General features: G+C 35.7%; 3 protein-coding genes across 6 annotated transcripts in view; all 3 read left to right on the forward strand.

Annotated features, from left to right (window-relative positions):
• LOC127797733 (KH domain-containing protein At4g18375-like) overlaps positions 1-4,159 on the forward strand; it is a 34,026-nt gene extending 29,867 nt beyond the window's left edge. For all 3 annotated transcript variants that reach the window (XR_008022272.1, XM_052330868.1, XM_052330866.1), the window contains one exon: positions 3,676-4,159. Coding sequence is in view for 1 of the 3 variants with exons in the window: in XM_052330868.1 (XP_052186828.1) it covers positions 3,676-3,831 (156 nt within the window). In the remaining 2 variants the exon portion in view is untranslated. The remainder of the gene's footprint in view (positions 1-3,675) is intronic.
• Positions 4,160-6,334: 2,175 nt separating this feature from the next.
• LOC127797735 (uncharacterized) lies at positions 6,335-8,325 on the forward strand. Of its 2 annotated transcripts, none has more exons than XM_052330869.1 (2): positions 6,335-7,834; positions 7,988-8,325. In XM_052330869.1, exon 1 carries the CDS (start codon positions 6,649-6,651, stop codon positions 7,714-7,716), a length of 1,068 nt encoding a protein of 355 aa, XP_052186829.1. In that variant the 5' UTR covers positions 6,335-6,648; the 3' UTR covers positions 7,717-7,834; positions 7,988-8,325. The 2 variants fall into 2 exon arrangements, with proteins under 2 accessions (XP_052186829.1, XP_052186830.1); XM_052330870.1 differs by having other exon boundaries at positions 6,335-7,818.
• A 2,531-nt stretch (positions 8,326-10,856) lies between these two features.
• Positions 10,857-14,419, forward strand: LOC127797736 (auxin-responsive protein SAUR32-like). The gene is made up of 2 exons (XM_052330871.1): positions 10,857-11,592; positions 13,477-14,419. The coding sequence occupies exon 1, from the start codon at positions 11,204-11,206 to the stop codon at positions 11,567-11,569; it is 366 nt and encodes a 121-aa protein (XP_052186831.1). The 5' UTR covers positions 10,857-11,203; the 3' UTR covers positions 11,570-11,592; positions 13,477-14,419.
• The last annotated feature ends 507 nt before the right edge of the window (positions 14,420-14,926 follow it).

Here is a 14,926-nt window from a genome sequence, read left to right on the forward strand (position 1 = left end):
ATAAACCATCTTAAAAATATATTTATTGCTTAACATGTAATTAATAATTATGATGAGTAATATTATCATTTCATACTATTATTGTCTAGATACAATAATGAATTTATAGTTGTGGGAGAGTATCCATCTTGATCTTCAAGTTTCTAAGAGATCTGCGAAAGAGGAAGTAGTTCAAGGTGTGAGGTGTCTCTCATTCAAATCCTCCGATACTTAAGTTAGTTTCTACGAAAACGTGTAGAAAAATAAATAGTTTGTAGTATGAATAGAGTTTTTGTCTTACATTAAACAAAGGAACCACCTCTTATTTATCATAGTCGAAGTTGAGAGGTGTAGGAGTATCCACGCCTTTTGAATAACTTATTTTGAATACACAAACAAAGACATCGAATGTGAACTTGACATATTTTTGACCCGATAGAGCCTTTTAAGGAGGATTTTCTGGGGGTATCCTAGAGAGACCCTAGAATAATCTCTCTCTCGAGGACAATTTTGTTAGGAAGGACACATGAACTTCTTCCTTTTATGGACTCCTTTCTCTTAATCCTATTTAAACTTGGATCCACCTGAAGAAAGCAAACACAAACATTTTGTATTTTTTTTTTCTATATAAAAGTACAAATTACAAATTGACAAAAGCTAGTGGACAAAATAATATAAAGGTGTTGCTTTACACTTTTTATCACCCAACTCCACTTCTTGTCTCAAATCTCCCTAAAATCACTCACTCAAATCATTGATATGAATTCCCTTATAATAATAATAATAAAAAAAAGGAAAACAAATCATTGATATAGGAACTGGCCAGATGTCACATAAGTGGTAGAAATTTATCCCAGAGGTTTGGTTGATAGTAATATTATAGTTGTTTTCTCTTTTAACTAGGGTTTAATTTTTTTTTTAAAAAAAATGAGTTTATACATATATTTTATGGGATTAAATTTTACACGATTTATTAATCATTTTATGGATATATGAATTTATCTAATACAAACCCAAAAAGAAATATTAAGTTCTCGTATTAGCATTGCCAACTTAAATAAAATTTCTTATGTATGTATGTATGTATGTATATACGAAAAGAATTCTATATATGGAGATTAAGAATGGAAGATTATAATTAATATAATTCACCATTAAAATACATTTTTTTTAATTAAAGTGTTAAGATTAAATCCTAGCCCTCTATTCTTAATTAAAGGGTTAAAATAGTGGAATGGATGTGGACCCAAAAATTTGTCCCAATTATTAATATATATTAAGATGGTTTCAATAAATTAATAATAATACCATCTCGATCACTCACCCAATTAGCTAGGCCAATAGAGGCAGCTTTTCAATCCGAGATTCTCTGGTAATTATATGAGTGAGACTACTCCCATATGTAAGCAGAAGGTATAGAATCATCATATTCTCTTAATATTTTTTTATTAGCAAACTAATTATGAGTGAGATTTTGGATCCAACTATGTATCTCCCCTGCTTGCACCTGGTGGTAAAGTAAAGGTGATGAAATCTTCATCATTTCAGCACAGTGAAAGTCACCAAATGAATGGTAGCTTGAATTGAAGTGTTTATGAAAAGATCTCTCTCATGTTGAAGTCCTTAATTATGATGAGAAATTATTCTCTTAATTTAGAAGCTGGATTGGTTCCTATCCATGAAATTATATCAAAGTCTAATAAAGAGCATTGATTGATCCATAAATTAATGACATCGTCTTTAATTAGAACAAAACAAAGTTAGTTGTAGAACTAACACTGTTAAGACTAAGCTAATAGGTAAGAAAAAGGGTGGTTAGGACTACTTGTACAGTACACAGGTATTATTTTAAAAGCAAGATTCATCCATTTACTTGAAAGAATTAAATATAGATCGAGCACTTGTGATGTGGTGTGGTGGGCATGGAATTTGTGTACTAATTATATATTTTAAGCTAATAATAATAAGGAATTAATGGTAATATATATATATATATAGAGAGAGAGAGAGAGAGAGAGAGAGAGAGAGAGGAATAATCAATCTGTAGAAATGATAGAGCACAAGGGTGTGGGGGGCCAGGGTGTGGGGCGTGGTCATTTCTGATAGCCAGCCATTACTCTGGGACCAATGCCAGGAAACCAGCAACCCTATTCGTCTCTTCTCTCTCTCTCTCTCTCTCTCTCCCTCCCTCCCTCTCCCTGAATTAATGGCAGCACAGTAAAGCAACTGTCTCCTGTTTCTGCTGGAAATATGTATTTATCTATATATATCCATCAAAAGCAGGATCGAAGACGAACAAGATCTAGCTACCACATGATAAGATCATCAGTTGCAGGCTCGCAGCTCACTGCCACAGTCCGATCTCATCATCATCATCAACACATGATCAACGAAGCTTCTGCTTTGTGGGGAATGTTGTCTGGCTCGAGGCCTCCAGTTCCCTTTACAATTTCACCCATAATCACCAACTGTTTGTGTTCTCGGACCAGGCTTCATTCCCCCCAAATCACAGCTTCCACCAGCTTCATATATATATATGATCCCCATTCTTAGGCCGATCGATTTCATCAACTGCTTGATCCGCAGCGGATTTTGGTTTGTCGATCTTCTCTCTCCCTCCCTCCCTCCCTCCCTCCCTCTCGCTCTCTCCCTCTCTCTATATATATATAAATATATATTGCAGTCTTTGCCCATGATTTGTTGTTACAGTTGATGGGTTTCTGTTAATTTCCATGCAAATCAAGGATAGCAGATTGGCGCAATGATGATGGGCTTTGACTGTTTCTGACTCTTTCGCTTGATCTGCAGGAGGGTTTTTATTAATTTATCTTCAGTTTTTTCTCCTTTTTTTTTTTTAGGATTTTTGGCTGTAAACTGTTGCTACGGTTCATAGGATTTTGTTAATTTTCATGCAAATCAAGGTTGTTGGTTAATCACTAGGACGGCAGATTGGGGTAATGATGAAGGTTTTTGACTGGTTCTCCTCCTCCTGACAATGGCTTCCGTCCATCATTGCCCCTTTTCACTTCTATCCTTGTGGTTTTCAACTTTGCTCATCATTTCCTTTTTGTTTTTTCTTGAGCTTCTCTCTTAACCCTTTTCGCGATTCATCATCAGAGCGATTATTCCGGCGAATAAATTGTAGTTTCCGATCTGACTGTTCTTGATGTGTATATATATGTATATATATTTCAGTTTCACAGCAAACCTTCCATCTTCTCTTTCTTCCGGGGACTTGTCTTCCAAAAGTAAACAGAAAGTTGACTTAAAAATCAACCTAATAGCCCAAAAGTAATCACACACGCATACATTGACACATATCCATACCTAGCCTTTTCAATCCCTGATTTCAGATCAACTTTCTTCTTCTTCATTTGTTGTTATTCAATGGGGCGGGTGGATTTGCAGATCTGTGAAACTTTACCAATCAATGTTCATGGAAACCAACTTAATTCAAAATTAAATGGGCATTTCATTTGTGGAGGCAAGTGTGGATAAATATTCTGTGGTATTGATTCTTCTTCCCTGCGAGTTCTTTTCTTTATTGAAAGAAAGAGGGTACCTTTCAGACTTATATATATACATTTATCTCTTCCTTTTAATATACATTCTGGATTTTTCTGGGGCAATGCATATTGATTTAGCTTGAGGATCAAGCTTCTGAAGAAAAATCTCTTTCTTTCTCTTACGATTCAGAATTTCATCAGTAACATGGAAACAGGGTGTGATGGAGATGGAGATGGTGATGGATATGGATATGGAGATCACAGTAAAGCTCATTGGAAAGATGGAATGATCAGATGGAGGGGAGAGCTCATTGTGTCGAGATTTCAGGTGATGGGAAAACCCTAGATAATGAAAAGTTGAGTTCTGGATTCCAAGGACTGCTCTTTTCCATGCTTTGGCAATTTCGGAAGCTGCCCCAGCCCACCTAGGAAATTGATATGCTCACTCACTGCTGCATTTGTCAGCTTAAATATTAATAACAAGCAGGAAAGTTTCTCCCTCCTTTTGCAAAGGTGAAAAACCAGTCTCAGTTTTCGATAACCCGAATGTTAATTAGGTGTACCCGCAATTTTTTGATATTTAGTATGAATAGTTAATTATTCACCGATCATTATTCATTGACTAGTGATCCTTTACATTAATGCAAGAGTAATGTTAAGAGTGTTCGAGTCATTTATTGCATTTTCATTGAAAGAGATGATTGACAATGACATATAGTCTTTCTATTCTTCTCTAATAAAGATGTGATACATGACTAACAATATCAATCGTGACTTCTATTATTACTCACAATGATGTAATAAACAATCACGGGTGAGTAGTTGACCATTAATGCAAAATGTCTTCCAAAGTATCAAACATAAAAAGTTTAAAAAAGAAATAGAGATTAAATGCATTGTCATTGTGCTGGACCATTTTGACCGTACCTCTATTATTTACTTTTCATTATTTTGGGGGTCTATAATTTTGTGTTTTTCCAAAATATATAATCCACTAATTCATCTAGGTCAAAATGCATTTAAAAATAATAGCAGAATACTAAATCATAACTTCTGCTAGTTTGGTGTTTTTGTGTTTGCTTTATCAAAAAAAAATGTTATGTATTTTGAGTAGAAAAATCTATATTTGCACAATCCTTGTTAAAAAAAATTCATTTAGAATTAGGAGTGAAATGCGTACATAGCCCAAGAGGTCCATTTTTGGAAGACCCACAAGGCGGAAAAGTTTCTCGAGTAAAAAGACCTAAGAGACTTTCTTTAATTTGGGGCCAAAGGGCTACCGAGGGCTCCTTTAGCACACCCACGAAAGAGGTCCCATGAGAGTCTCTCGAATAGTCTCTCTTATGTGAAGCATTCTTCTAATATTTATGCAAGTCGTTGCCTTTAAAATTTCTTTCTAAAAGTCCGAAACAAATAATCGCAAGACTACATGAGACCCATCGACCTCTCGTCTACTACTTCAATAAATAGTAGATGACTCCTAGTCTTTAAGTATGCAAAAATATCACATTGTATTGGGGGTTACGTGGAAAATAGTCTGGACCCTTTGATAAGATTCTTTTTCTCAACTATTTGAAAATAACTTATTAATATTTAAATTTATTATTGTATCCAAATAATAACGAAAAATCTTCATATATTTTTGCAGGCAAAGGAGGACGCATGTATGAGAAGTTATATCCTATCTTGTACGATATAATAAATATGACGTATAATTAATATAACTATGATCAAATATATTTCATAGACGTTATATATTTTACTTTTTGCATCATACAATATATGAAATTCTATTTTATTTAATTTGGCTTCAAAGAATACAAAATTTTGAGGACACCATCTTGTTTGTATAGAATTACTAAATTAAAAATAAATAAAAAGTGATATTATATGCATTAGACTGATCAAAAAGTGATACATATATATATATATATATGAGGAGATTCTCCAAACCCTCTAGGTCAACGTCTTTAAAATATTTTAATAATCAATAGAATCGTATAGATATAAAAAATAAAAATATAATTGTTATGTACTTTTTAAAAATAAAATAGATCAAATGCAACATATACAATGAGTGTTGTAACATACAAAAGAAAGTGACAAACTTTACGAGTTAGAACCATTGGTTTAGGATGTTGTATAATATGTGTAAGTGGGTAGCCCAGTCACTAGCTAGGCTTGTCAATGGATTCATTAATATGAGCCAAACCCATCAAAGTAAAATTAAACTCATTCCTACTTAACAAACAATAATAAACAAACTGATCAGAAGTAGTGAAGATGAATGCTTTCGACCCAATAACAATAAACAAAATCAGAAACCATAGCTTGAGAGAGAGGGGAAGAAGAAAGAAGCTCACCTTACCCAAAATTGGAAGACTAACTGTAATCTAGGGTTTCACGTAGGGAAATAGCAAGGGAGATGGCAAAACGGTGCGGCGGTGGGTGAAGGCTTGCGACGTCAAGGATGGTGGGGGTCAGGTTGAGCAGAGAACGGAAATGAGGAAGATGGCGTTGGTTGTGGGCGAGACCCAATTAAGGCGGTCAGCGGTGGCCGAGAAACCCAGAAGCCGGTCAATGTAACAGAATATTTTATATCGAAACAGTTAGAGATATAGACCAACATATGCACTTAGGAAAGCATAAAAATTAAATTCTATAGAACTTTACAAAAACATAACGCTAAACCTCAAATGATCATGATTTGGGTAAATAAAGGAACGGTGGAAGAATTATATATATATATATAGCTATTAATATGTGGATCAGATTAATCAAAACATCCAAAATTAATTGTGACTTTTAAGAAATTTAGGCATTTTCCCTATAATCCTGGTAAAATTGACAAGCAAGCTGAGTTTCAACAAAGTCTGGCTGTTTTGTTTGTAGGAGAGAGGGAGGGAAAGGAGAGGGAGAGAGAGAGCTGGCGGTCAAAGATCCGACATCTCAGGCTGAGAGAGACGACCCATCTTTTCTTCCTCTCGTCTCAATCTTTTGTAGCAATGCACAGCCATGGTTTCTGCCTGTTGGGGGAAGAGAAGAGAAATTACGGTCTCCTCTCTCTCTCTCCCCAACCCCTCCAAATTACGCCTTCCCAAATTATGCATTTTCAAGCTCTCTCCGCCGTGCCTCCGCCGCCGCCGCCGGGCGCCCCCTCTCGATGAGAAAACTCATCCCCGATGCCCCCCCGCCCCTCCTGCCGTCCCCGCCCCAGCCCCCCCCGGAAAAATTATCCTCATCTGACCCCCTCAAGGAAGAATCCTTCCTCTATCCAACGGTTCCCATCCCCGACTCCCCCTTCGATCTAGCCACCCTCTCTCTCGTCTCCCTCCTCCTCGTCCTCTCCCTCATCTCCCTCTCCTTCGTCTTCCACCTCCGCCTCCGATCCCGCCGATCTCGCCATCTCCAGAACTTCAACACGCTCTGCTCCATCCGCACCCTCCTCGTCTTCTTCGTTTCCGCTTGGGCCATCAACGAGGTCATCCGCCTCCCGTTCTTCTACCGCCGCTATCTCGGCCGTCTTCTCCCTTATCTAACCGTCTCCCACGAGGACACCCTCTGCAAGATCCAAGTCGTGCTCTCTCTCGGATTCTTCGAGCCGGGCTTCCTCATAACGCTCTTCTTCCTCCTCAACGTATCGATCAAGAAGCGCAGCTTGCAGGATGATTGGACCGTTCCCTACATCATCTTCTCCTGCTTTCCGGTCTTTCTGCTACAGATACTCTTCGTGCTCCCTTCGCCCTTGAAATCTCTCCTACCGAACGTTTTCCACACGAGCTCGGTTCTCACCGTCGGCGCTTCCGGTCAGAAAGAATTGGTCTGCGCTTGTCCTCTGTCCAACACAATAGTTTTCGCCGGATTCGGAGTCGTCTACTCGCAAGGCTTCTTGTTCTCGTACTTGAGGATCGTTTCTCTCGTGATCAACAAGAGCACGAGAGGTCGGCTCCACGTTCTTTCTTTCACCGTCCTCGTGGCGCTGCCATTGCAAGCCTTATTGCTCGCCTGCACCTCTTTTTGGAGGCCGGGAACCGCCGCTTACGACGGCATCATGTTGGGAACGTTCATCTGCGTGCTGTCATGTGCGGCAGCGGGGGAGGGCATTATGGTCATTAAGCCAATCTCAGACGCACTTTCAGCTGGGGACGAGTGTTTGGGCCGGAATTCACCGCCGACGGAGAAGTCGGAGAGGAGACCAGAGGAGGTTAATCGGAAAGCGGCGAGCCAATAAAAGAGGATGGCACAATGGTCTTTTCGAATTGCTTTCAGGGGCACTTTGGTCATTCTATAACTCATGCCCACTCACGTTGGCTCCATGGCAGGACTAAGTCACGTTTGTATCACTGTTTGTACGATTTTTATTTTTATTTTCTAAATTGTGGAGTGCATAAGCATAATGTTTTTAAACTTTTTGTATATAATTTATCATTTTAAATATTTTTAATTTCGTAACTAACGTTAATTTGCAATCTATTATTTATTTATTTATTTTTTGGATATAGGTGGGCTGCTACGGTACATCAGTTGCATGCGGAAACAATCATGAGATAATGATCAGAACAATTTTGAACGGCAAGATGGAGGGGGTTTGAACTTTGATCTGTTGGACGTGGGAGATTCGATCTTGGGGCTCGGCGGCATGAATTTATGATAGAAAAATAGAGAGTTTCATTGGAGGAATTAAACAAACATTCTAATTCTAATATAATTACCGCCGTAGACTTGCAATTACGCTATCATTCTTCTATTTTTTTTTTATTTTTTTTTTACTTCCACTGCCCCCTTTCTCACTCACCATACTCTTATCCTATGATTTTCTTTTTCTTTTTCACGTGAATTGAATTTTCACACCCCAAGATGATAGGATTACATGGACAAACAATATAACATAATTTATCCATTAATATATCGAAAATATTAATAATCATATGTAAAGGTGTTTTGATGTATAATAAAAAAATATAATATATAAAATCACCCTCGAATAGTGTCACACTATGAAAGACAAATTAGACAAGTAACCCTCAGAATCAGAGCGTGGGTTCATTTGCAATTTGTTGGGGGCCCTTTGCGTTTGTGTAAAAGAATAACCAAGCCTTCAGCTGTGGGTCACTTTGCCCCCCGTTGCTTTGTGCCAACCCAACCACCTCTGCCCCATGCTGTTTGGATGGCTTGCTTTTGCTTTTGCTTTACAATACCCCCTTTTATAAATTTGAAAACTATCCTCAGTGTGTGCCCGCTGTTGCTGGTAACGTGGCATTTTTTCATTAGATTTTACTGTATAGAGGATCCGGGTAGCATCAGAGGGTGTTTACTTGACTTGGTCCAGGAGTTGGGTATCAAATGATTAATTAAATAATATTAAAATAAAGTGTTAAATGTACAACTTTTAAAAATATAATAGTACAAATTAACAACCAAACACAAAAACCTTGGAGAAAAATTAATAAGTTGATTAAATTTATAAATTTAAAACCTTGATAACTTAATTAGTGATAAATTTTTAAGTAAAATTTATAAAAATATTTGTTTATATATTAAATTAAATGATAATATATGTGGGGCGGGGGGAAGTGGGAAGTGGGAAGATGTCTGTCGGGTGGTTCCGTTCCAAGCTTTGGGCTGATCCAACGGCCAGGATTTTTAAACCGTTAAAAAAGACATGGACCATCGCACTCATGTAAATTTAGTACGGCGTTGATCTGTCCATTCGGCCCATTCCCGAACCTTCCACATTTATCACGACGACGGTTGCAAATTTATATTATTTTATTTTAATTAAAAGTAGTAAAAATCACATTTGACATTTCTTAATTCCATTTTAATTAATATAAAAGTACAAATAAAATAAAGGGAAGTGCGTGAGAACGAAGTTCACGTGAAAGTCTAAATTCTCCATAAACCGTGCGCGTGGGGAATGCGGCGGATCCCAGTCATTTGGCTAGGCTTCTCAACAATTAATTTCTTTTTATTTTCAGTAAATAATTATTAATTTTTTATTAATATATAATCACTTAAAAAGAGGAATTCTAAATGGTTCTGTTCTTTTAAAGAGCCAGACAAGTTAATAGATGGGACTAGATAGGTTGATAAACAAATTTATAGAAGAATGAAAATTAAAAGATTAAAATACATTCATTTATATTACATTAAAAATTATAATATAATGTAAATAATATTTTAATCTTTTAACTCTAACTCTAAGTTAGATAAGTTTGTTCGTTAACCCGTTTAGTTTTTAAGGATTTTTCAATAAATGATAAATGTTGTTTTGGCAGGTTGCGCAATGCTGACGGGTAAAGACACGTCACTGTTGGCGGGTCAGAACCGCACTCCTTGACCCCACACATTCCACGTGGCGCAGCCTTTATCACTCGGTATCCAGGTGTCAGATTCACCTGATAATTACGGGGCACCCAAAATATCCGTCGTTCTTTTAGTTTGTCTTCTCAACGTTTTCGCTACGTCCAGTAACTTTTCTTCTACTTCCAGTTCCAGGGTCGGGTTGCCAGCGCATGCATTTATGCAATCTTGGAGGCTTGGACTCTTCCTATGATCCAAAAATTCTAACATTTTCAGCTTACAAAAATAGATAAATTTGATTGACAGTGAAGGATATTATTAGTAATAAATATATGTTAATCTGGATTAAAGATGCAAACTTTATGACCTTTTAACACTTTAGGCAAATCAATAATGTGGTAGATATTGGCTCTGCCTAATTTTTTAATATTTTTTCTTATTTAAGTGCACATTAATTCTTAAAATGTCATTTTTAGAATTATATTTTTTAATACAAGTTCATTCTTTTGTTTACATTATAATTTTTTTTTAAAAATAAATAACAAATGTGATTTCATCTCATATATTCAAAATCTCCTTAAAGTCAACGCTTATCTCTTGTCCATCGTTCCTTAGATGTTCGTTTAAGAACATAATATTATGTAGAGACATTAGATTTGAATAATGTGTAATTTTTTATTTTTTGACATGACCATGTGTGTATAATTGCCTGATAATCGTATCGTTCGTCATATATAAATAGTAGCAATATCATTTTTATTTAAATAATTTTTTTTAAAAATTTAGAATCTTATGTTGGGGAAAATTTTCTGCCCCAATATCATTAAAATATGAAAAATGATATCTTTATACAATTTTTTTGGGTCATAAAAGCCTATTTAAATCTATATATAACTGTGATATTATTTATTGCTTTGGTTTTTTTTTTTTTTTTCTGATGCAATCATTTTATTTTTTTATTTATGAGCGGTTACCAAGTACTGTTGGTAGCAATATTCAACCTGGAAATAGCCATCTCACCGACTTCCTGGAATTACGATTGCTACCCACGAGCCTTAGCTTATACGGCAGCCGTGTAATGGCCGTTTCACCAATATTCCTTCCCTTTCTCCACATATATATTTGCCCCTTCTACCTCTCGAAACCCCCCTCCAATTCTCATCTTCAGCAGAGTCGTTTATGTAAATCTGTGTATTTGATCTTTCAGTACAGTCGCAACCATTAATTTACCATGAGCAACGACGTGCCCAGATCTTTAACCGATTCTTCCCTGAGTCTCTTCAAACTAGCCATCTCTGCTTTCGATCCCTCTTTCTTGTAACCCTAATCGATCTCTTCCGATCTCAATTTCCCCTTCTTTCTTGGGTTTCCGATTCCCTTTCCCTTTTGGTTTTCTGGGTTTAGTTTGTGTGGAGATGGGCGCCAGTGGAGACAAGAATAATCTCATGAATTTTCACTTCCATTTTCATCTCCACCGCCACCACCACCGCGGGGAGGCGGAGATGAAGGAGATTCCGAAGGGCTGCTTGGCCGTCACGGTGGGGCAAGGGCCGGAGCAGCAGCGGTTCGTCATCCCCGTGATCTACATCAACCACCCTCTCTTCCTCCACTTGTTGAAGGAAGCTGAAGAAGAGTACGGGTTCGATCAGAAAGGCCCCATCAACATCCCTTGCCATGTCGAGGAGTTCCGCCATGTCCAGGGCCTGATCGACAGGGAAAACGCCCACCACCGCCGTCACCACCACCACCACCACCACCACCACTTGTGCTTCGGAGCTTGAAAGATCATGTCGACGGCGGCGTGGTATGAACTACCTGAAAGTCATGTAATTTTGTGGCTTTCTTGATTTAAATTTCAGCTCTCTGTTCTTGAAAAAAAATAAAAAAAAAAAGAACTTTTCGTGTGGCTGATGATATATGTGTTATCGGATTTTGTGAGATTGTGACGAAAAGTTTGTTGACCATATATATGGATAAACACCAAATAGTGTAATTTTGATGTATTTTTTTTTGACAATTTTAAGGAACAATTAAGGTTGCCTTTGATAAGAATGAAAAATGAAGGAATAATTCATTTTTTATTTAAATTTTAAAAATTTTTATCAAATAATTTTTTTTTATAAAATTTAAATTTCATTTTAATTTAAAAAGTAGAGTTTTTTTTTTTGAAATCAAAAAATTAAAATTCTCAAGAGATGGGATGAGAATTGAAATTTCATAAAATTAAAATTTCATCTCACTTTGATCCTCCAATTAAATGCACCCTAATTCAATCAAACACATAAAAATTACAAAACAAAATTAAAATTTATCATCAATTTTCTACCCATAAATTTGGAATCTAATTTTTTTGGATTGAGTTGGTTTGACTAAGGTGATACTGAGGGACTTTTTTTGTTCTTTTCTTTTTATATATATTTTTTTGAATTGATGATATATGTGTTGTTGACTCACTTCATTAATAAGGTTAACTAACTCAGTCGAAATAATTCTTTTATTCTAATCTTTTGGATAGATTTAACTGACTGATACAATCGATCTACATAGTGTTTTTTTTCTTGGCCAAATAGATTGTTTTACGTTAAATTTATGATTATTTTGAAATTTTATCTAATTTTAATATTTATTTTAATTTAATTATTTATTTTAATTTTAATTTTATCTTTAATCGGATAAACGTGTATCACATTTTAAGTGACGAGTAATTTATCCAATAATAAATACATAGTAAAACGGTATCATTTTGGTAATGTTGTTTTCTTTCTATTGATTTAGTACTCTAAATAGGTTGGGAAATAACTAATGACGTGGCATAGGAATTAAATTAATATTTTTTAAGTATGAAATTATTTTGTTAAAAAATGTAAAAAAAAATTACTTAAAAAAAATGGGTATGAAGGAATGCCCGAAAGGATTTTGGGTCGACGTGTGGACCGGTATCGTCTTACCATTACAAATGCGGGTCCCAATTGCATCTATATGGGTTTTATTTTATTTTCTTTTGGGGCCATCCCAAATATATCTCATCCTTGGAGTTGCTGGTCCGACCCAGATGACTTTTTTTTTTTTCAAACAATTAAAAGGCATACACAAAATTATATATATATAATTTTTTGATTAAATAATATTTTTGATAATATTTATTATCAACACAACAGTAAATTTTTTGATTAGAAATTTCGTCGTTAAATCGTTTGAACTCTTTGAAAAGAAGAATGATAAGAGCGAGTAAGGTAATTCTTGTGTAAATATTCTTATATTTAAATTAAATACTAAAAACTTAAATATCATATTAAAATCAATATTAGAGACATATATTTTTTGAAATAATGGCTCATCTATTTATAGAATATAGAGTCTTTTGATATCTATTAAAATTAAGATTTTTACGGATAATGTTTATCCTAAAACATCCACTAGAATTAAATTTTTATAAATAGGGTCTATCATTTTCGCATAATTCTTAGAAGATTTTTGGACGCTAGAATTATCGTACTTGTGCTTTATTTGACCCCCCAAATAATTTTTTTTATATATTTTTAACCCAAAAAATTATTTTAAAATTTTAAACTTTTATTGAAATTTTACCTATGACACATCAGTTAGTGTGTTCAAATTGCACTTATTATTGTCAAATTCATGTATATAATATTGTTAATATTTCTCTGAGAGCTTTCTTGTTGATCAGTAATTTGGGAGAATAAGCGAAGTCGTGATCGGGGAACTACAACCAAGGCGGCGGCTTCGGGGGCTTGATGTTGTCGCTGTAGAAAAGCTCGTCAACGGTGGAGACCGAGGCTAGCTCCAACGGCCCGCTGAACTCGAACTCGAAATCGTTGTAATTCTCCTTATTATTATCTCTCTTGGTTTTCGAAATTCCAGGCTTCTCTTCCCATTTGAAGGGGATCGTGGAAGAGAGATCGCCATCGGACGCCGTGGTAGAGTAGCGGAAGAAGAAGGAGGAGCGGGTGAGGCTAATGGGGGCACTGAAGAAAAAGTTGTCGAAGCTCTGGGGGACTGGACGATGCGCTTATGTACGAAGAAGTGCACGCACTGTCAAAGTTGAAATCCCCCGCTGGCGACGATATCATCACCTCCATCTCTATTTCTTGAATTTGGAAGAGAGAACCGAAAACCAATGAATCTTAAAGACTTCGCAACAATTGACAACTGAAGTTAGGTGCAGAGAAAGAAAGAAATAAGGAAGAGAAGAATGAAACAACAACGGAGGAGAGCAGAAGCTACAGAGTCGCCTTTTGAACTGTCCTCAATGTGGTGCGACTTATTTTGAAGGCTTTACGCAAACCAGCGTTCTCTCTCTCTCTCTCTCTCTCGCAACGATAGTCGTATTCATCGCGGCTGCTATGGCGGGTAAGTAACAGCTGCGTTAATAACGACCATATGTGTGCTTGTGCTTGTGTATATTGAGGGGTGGGTGATGGCCGCAACCATGGTTGGGGGGACGGGTGATGGCCGCAGTCATGGCGGCTGGCGGTGACTGCCATGGCTACGACCTTGTGTGTCTTTGTGCATTTGTATATATATGTATATATATACAAAGTCGGGTGTATATATATTTATATGTGTGTATATATAGATTTGGTACAAACATAACAGAACCATTTACTGCATTGATGGCAAGAATTAAAAGAGTAGCTTTTTAATTATTTAAAGACCTAATCTTGAGGTTTTTTAGGTGAGGGATTGAATGTCATATTTTGTAATAGTTTAGGGACTTTTAGATGTATTAAGCCAATTTTTAAACATACAATTCTTTAAATTTTCTTGTCTTCTTCCTACTTAAATACGATTATTTTTTTTTTAACTTTAGAGTAAATACGATCTTTGACTGAATTTTAAAATATTATATTTATTCTCCTAATTTTAAAGGTTGAAAATTATCTTATTTCTTGACAATAACTACTATGCACTGCTTCGTAATGATATTATGTTTTAACCAACCATAATATTTAAAATTACTCATATATTGTTTTATTATTTTTTCAAATATTTTCATGATTGTTTAAACTGGAAACAAGGAATAAAATAATGTTATTTTATATTTTTTATTTCAAAGTAATAAAATTAAAAACAAAAAGTTGACCAAGCGTGCTCTAAGAAATTTTATTTTTAAGAAA

The sequence above is a fragment of the Diospyros lotus genome, chromosome 3, assembly GCF_014633365.1.
Source record: "Diospyros lotus cultivar Yz01 chromosome 3, ASM1463336v1, whole genome shotgun sequence".
NCBI lineage: Eukaryota > Viridiplantae > Streptophyta > Magnoliopsida > Ericales > Ebenaceae > Diospyros > Diospyros lotus.